The sequence below is a fragment of the Myotis brandtii genome, unplaced genomic scaffold, assembly GCF_000412655.1.
Source record: "Myotis brandtii unplaced genomic scaffold, ASM41265v1 scaffold148, whole genome shotgun sequence".
Taxonomy (NCBI): Eukaryota; Metazoa; Chordata; class Mammalia; order Chiroptera; family Vespertilionidae; genus Myotis; species Myotis brandtii.
Window position 1 is genome coordinate 627,198 of NW_005355347.1, and position 4,667 is coordinate 631,864.

Genomic DNA, 4,667 nt, shown 5'->3' on the forward strand with positions numbered 1-4,667 from the left:
CACACAAATGAAATAGAAAAGACAAGAGATAATTTGGAAATATTGGGGGACCAGGCGGGTAAGTCCAACTCAAGAGGAAGGACTTCCACCCGTGCTCAGTCCGCACCGACCATTTATAGTCAGAGGTAAACAATGCAGTGGTTTCCATAATTACAGTTCTTGTGAGTTTCACCTGTTTTGATCATGTTTACACTCCCTGAACTTCCCTCAGCCCATTAGCTTCCCAGGTAAGATCTGGGGAGTGTTATAAGGTCAAGCCTAATTATGCTTAGAGGACTGAGCCCTCTAAGCTGGGACTTGTTTGTGACTTTGCCAGCAGGTCAGTCCGAGGCTCAACCCTATATCAGTTTCCCACACTCACCCTGTTCAGATGTATAATACAATTGCTTTCCGCTAAGCTTTTTTCTAAATTGGCAACTTTCTTATTTCCTTTCCATAGCTCTTTTCCCACCAAAGTCAGTATCAAACAACCTGTTGGAGTCTGAGCATCAAGAGGATCTGAGTCACCAAGTCCCATGTGCTGTCTTTAGTGACCCGTCACCTTCAGTGATGATAAGTGATCATTTTAATCCTCGTTTTGTATGAGGAATCATGGGCCCTAGAGAAGTTAGGCAATTGCCCAACGCCCATGCAGCGAGCGAGTGCGTAAGCAGGTGCGGGAGATTCCAGGGTGTCCACACAGACCATCCAGGACCAAGGTCCTCTCTGCCAGCTGCTAGGAGTGCCGGCTGCTGATGGCACTCAGCTAGCCCCTTCTGCCGCTCAAGGGAGCTTCCTCTGCCAAAGTCAGAGGCGGGCCCCTCCCTTGGGGCAGCCATGCCCCAGAGCCGGTTGCTGCTCATGAAAGGCACGGGCTCTCTTGCCCCTCTTAAGGACAGCTCCGAGAGGCCCTCTCAGCTCCAGAGATCTCTGTGGGGTCAGCCAAGGCCCCTGTTGCAGCTGCATCACATTCCTTCCCCGCCCTGCCTCCCGCATCCTCCCGGGAGCAGTACATCTCTGCTGCGGAGTCTGTGTCCCAGGCACCCAACACGCGGCATTGTGATGGTTCATTTTAAGTGCTAACTTGACCAAGCCACAGTGCCCAGTATTTGGTCAAACACTAGTCTAGATGTTTCTGTGAAGGTATTTTTCAGGTGAGATTAATGTTTAAATCAGTAGACTGTGAGTAAAGCAGATTGCCCTCAGGCCTCATCAATCAGTTGTAGGTTTTAAGAGAAAAAGGCTGAGATCTTCAAGAAAGAATGAACACTGCCCCCAGACTGCCCACATGTCCTGCAGAATTAGACTAGCCAGGCCCGACAATTCCTTCAAATTTCTCTTCACTCCTCTCTCCTCCCCTTCCCACCCCTTCCCTCTCTCTTCCCTACTCACTCTCTCCCTCCCTCCCTCCTTCCTCTATGCATATATATGTACTTGCTATTGGCACACATATATACCTACACACATACACATCTTAATGGTTCTGTTTCTCTAGAGAACCTAATACAGGCATCAAGGTAAAACTTCTGAATTTCCCTGATCCCAATGCCTTTTTTTTCCCTGGACCACATGTGGAAGTCATGCTTTAGGAGGGCGGATGCACATTCTGTTTTCCATTCCACTCCTCAGCATGGACACTCTGGTTTCGCATCTACTCCTCTTGTTTCCAGTTTCCCCGCAATCAGCCTGGGCTGCCAGGGAGCCTGGCTCTAGCGTGTTCATGACCAGGATCTGCACATGTGACCATGTGCAGGGAGATTCAAACGTCGGGAGAGGCAGAAGCAGGGAGGGGAGGGAAATGGCAGAGATAAGACCTTAGGAACTTGTTTCAACCAATGGAGGTTTGGGGGCCAGCTATGTTCCGGCCCCGGTGAGAAGGTGGCGTCGAACCCTACCTAAAGCAAAGCTGGGCTTCTCAAACGCACCAGCCAGGAAATGGGGTGCCTATGAAGAGGGCAGGGGCACCACATCTTGCCTGCCAGCCCTGGTCCATCTCAGGCAAGACCCCCGGAGGGGTCGGCAAAGCAGGAGCGTGACTTCCGAGAGGCCCCTCGCAGTAAATGGAGGGGCTGCCGGGGAGCCTGGCTCTAGCGCGTTCATGACCAGGATCTGCACATGTGACCATGTGCGGGGAGATTCAAACGTCAGGAGAGGCAGAAGCGTGACTTCCGAGAGGCCCCTCGCAGTAAATGGAGCACCGCCTACAGGAGGCAAACAGTTAGGTGCGGGGCTGGATGGCTGTGGTCTCCTCTGAGCTCTCCACCACCGCCCTGGCGCCGCTCCCCATCCCACCTGGATAAGCTCCTCAGTTCCGAAAACTGGAGAAGACCACTGGGGCTGATTTCCCAGAGTGGGCGGAGGCAAGGCAGGGCCTGAGCTCCCCCGAGGGAGTGCACCAATGATGATGCCTTCTCTTCAGGGACACAGTGACTCAAGCAAGGTGCTGTTGCTGTCTCAACCTCCTTCCCTCCCAAGGCCCCCCTCTCAGCATCACCAGCCAACACTCAGCTCGGCCCTCGGAACCTCTCACCTGTGCTATTGCCCCAGTTTCTAGAGGACAGTTCTGAGATCCGAAGCCGATGGATAGGCATCCCCACCTATACATACACTGTCCTGGGGACTCTCCGCCCTCCCTACCTACCCTGGGCCCTCCTCACCCACCCCAGGCCCTCCTCTGGCTTTGGCAGCATGCCCTGTGCTTTGGGGGCATGTCTGTGAGGGCTGCAGGGTGGGAGGAGAGGGAAGCTGGGTAGTGCATGTGTGTGTGTGTGTGTGTGCGTGCACGCGTGTGCGTGTGCCTGCCTCCCTCCCCATGGGGTAGTCACAGGAGACTGCGTCCCTCAGTTCGTGTCACAGCTCATTTCAGTGAGCTCACTCCATCAGCTCTCTCAGCTTCTGGGGTGTGGTAATTGCTCCTTCCCATGTCCCTTTGGACTTGGGGGAGTGGATCACTGCACCCTGGTTCCCAGCCCCAGGGCTCCATTATTTCCCTTGCCCACACCTTTATTAAACTCTCCTCAAATGACTCATTTTCTGCCAGGACCCTGACTGATATGTACAGTATTCCATAGAGATTTTGTGCTATAAGCATTGAAAAGCATCCACTTTTCACTGTCTTTCATAAAGTACACTAGAGGTCCAGTGCATGAATTCATGCACCAGTGGAGTCCCTCGGCCTGGCCTGTGGGATCGGGCCGAGAAACCAGCTCTCCGACATTCCCTAAGGAATACTGGATTGTGAGAGGGCCCAGGCCAGGCCGAGGGACCCCACCAGTGTATGATCAGGGCCGGAGAGGGACCATGGGGAGGGTTCCAGGGAGTGTCCGGCCCATCTCACTCAGTCCCAATCAGCCGGACCCCAGCAGCAAGCTCACCTACCAGTCGGAGCATCTTCCCCCCTGGTGGTCAGTGTACATCATAGCAACTGGTTGACTGGTTGACTGTCTGCCCCCTGGTAGTCAGTGCACATCATAGTGAGCGGTTGAGCATCCTTAGCATATCATTAGCATATTACACTTTGATTGGTTGAATGGCCAACCAGACACTTAGCATATTAGGCTTTCATTATATAGGATTTTTGATGATACAGGATAAACAATGCAACACTATGCATCAAAAGCTGTAAATTTAGTAGAAAAGCGGGGGAGGACAGAAAGGGACCCACTGGAGTCCCTTCAGCCCTCACACTCACCTCCCAGAATGTGTTACACCTTTAGACAACACAAAAGTCAGGGTTTATCTTCCATCCCATTATGAGCCTAATTAAAGCAAGGCTGAGTCAAGGTCAGATATTTTAAAACTAAGATGAAAAATTAAATGTGAGAATGTGCTGCAGACTGCTCTCTTTAGGTGATCACAGTGCAGGCGCCAGGGCTGATTGACAAGAGCCGAGAGCATCCCTCACAGTGGGTGGGCCTGGGAGAGCATGGCCAACACCAGCATGCACCCAGGCTGCAGCCTTCATGGCCTCCCACTTGGAAGAGGAGCCGTCCATGGGCTTTCCATTTGCAGCCAGGATAATGCCACCAGCTGCGGTGGCTGCTCTCCTCAGCTGGCTGCCCTGGGAAGAGCCGCTTATTCCTCACAAGATCATTATTGAGGTGGCTGCAGCTCTCTCTCCATCTGCACAAAGGGGAATCCCACACCACCACCAGCCTTCCTCAGTTTGAATTCAAACTTCACACCTGTATGGTAGGGTGTGAGGGAGATCAGCCCTTCAGCACATTACACATAAATTAACCAGCCTCAGAAGGCAAACTGTCAAGGAGATGGATTCCATGTTTTACATAAAAAGATTTCATTTTGCTAATTTTTATGAGAGTCTCATACATATTGTAGATCAGTATTGTCCAATGGAAATATAGTGTGAGCTACAAATGCAAACCACATATGTAATGTCAAAGTTTTCAAATAGCTACATGTTTAACAATGAAACAGGTAAACTTAATCATATGTTTTATTTATGAACTAGAGGCCCGGTCCATGAAATTCATGCACAGGGAGGTTGTCCCTCAGCCTGGCCTGCACCCTCTCCAATATGGGACCCTTTGAGGGATGTCTGACTGCCGGTTTAGGCCCAATCTCACAGGGATTGGACCTAAACCAGCAGTCAGACATCCCTCTCACTATCCGGGACTACTGGCTCCTAACAGCTCACCTGCCTGCCTGCCTGCCTGATTGTCCCTAAC

General features: G+C 51.8%; 1 protein-coding gene across 1 annotated transcript in view; it reads right to left on the bottom strand.

Annotated features, from left to right (window-relative positions):
- The window catches only part of FRMPD2 (FERM and PDZ domain containing 2), an 87,711-nt gene that overhangs the window by 16,570 nt on the left and 66,474 nt on the right, over nt 1-4,667 (bottom strand). The window contains 7 exon segments of the mRNA XM_014535675.1: nt 1,955-1,995; nt 1,998-2,029; nt 2,146-2,180; nt 3,954-3,964; nt 3,967-4,019; nt 4,021-4,095; nt 4,097-4,163. Coding sequence (XP_014391161.1) covers nt 1,955-1,995; nt 1,998-2,029; nt 2,146-2,180; nt 3,954-3,964; nt 3,967-4,019; nt 4,021-4,095; nt 4,097-4,163 — 314 coding nt within the window.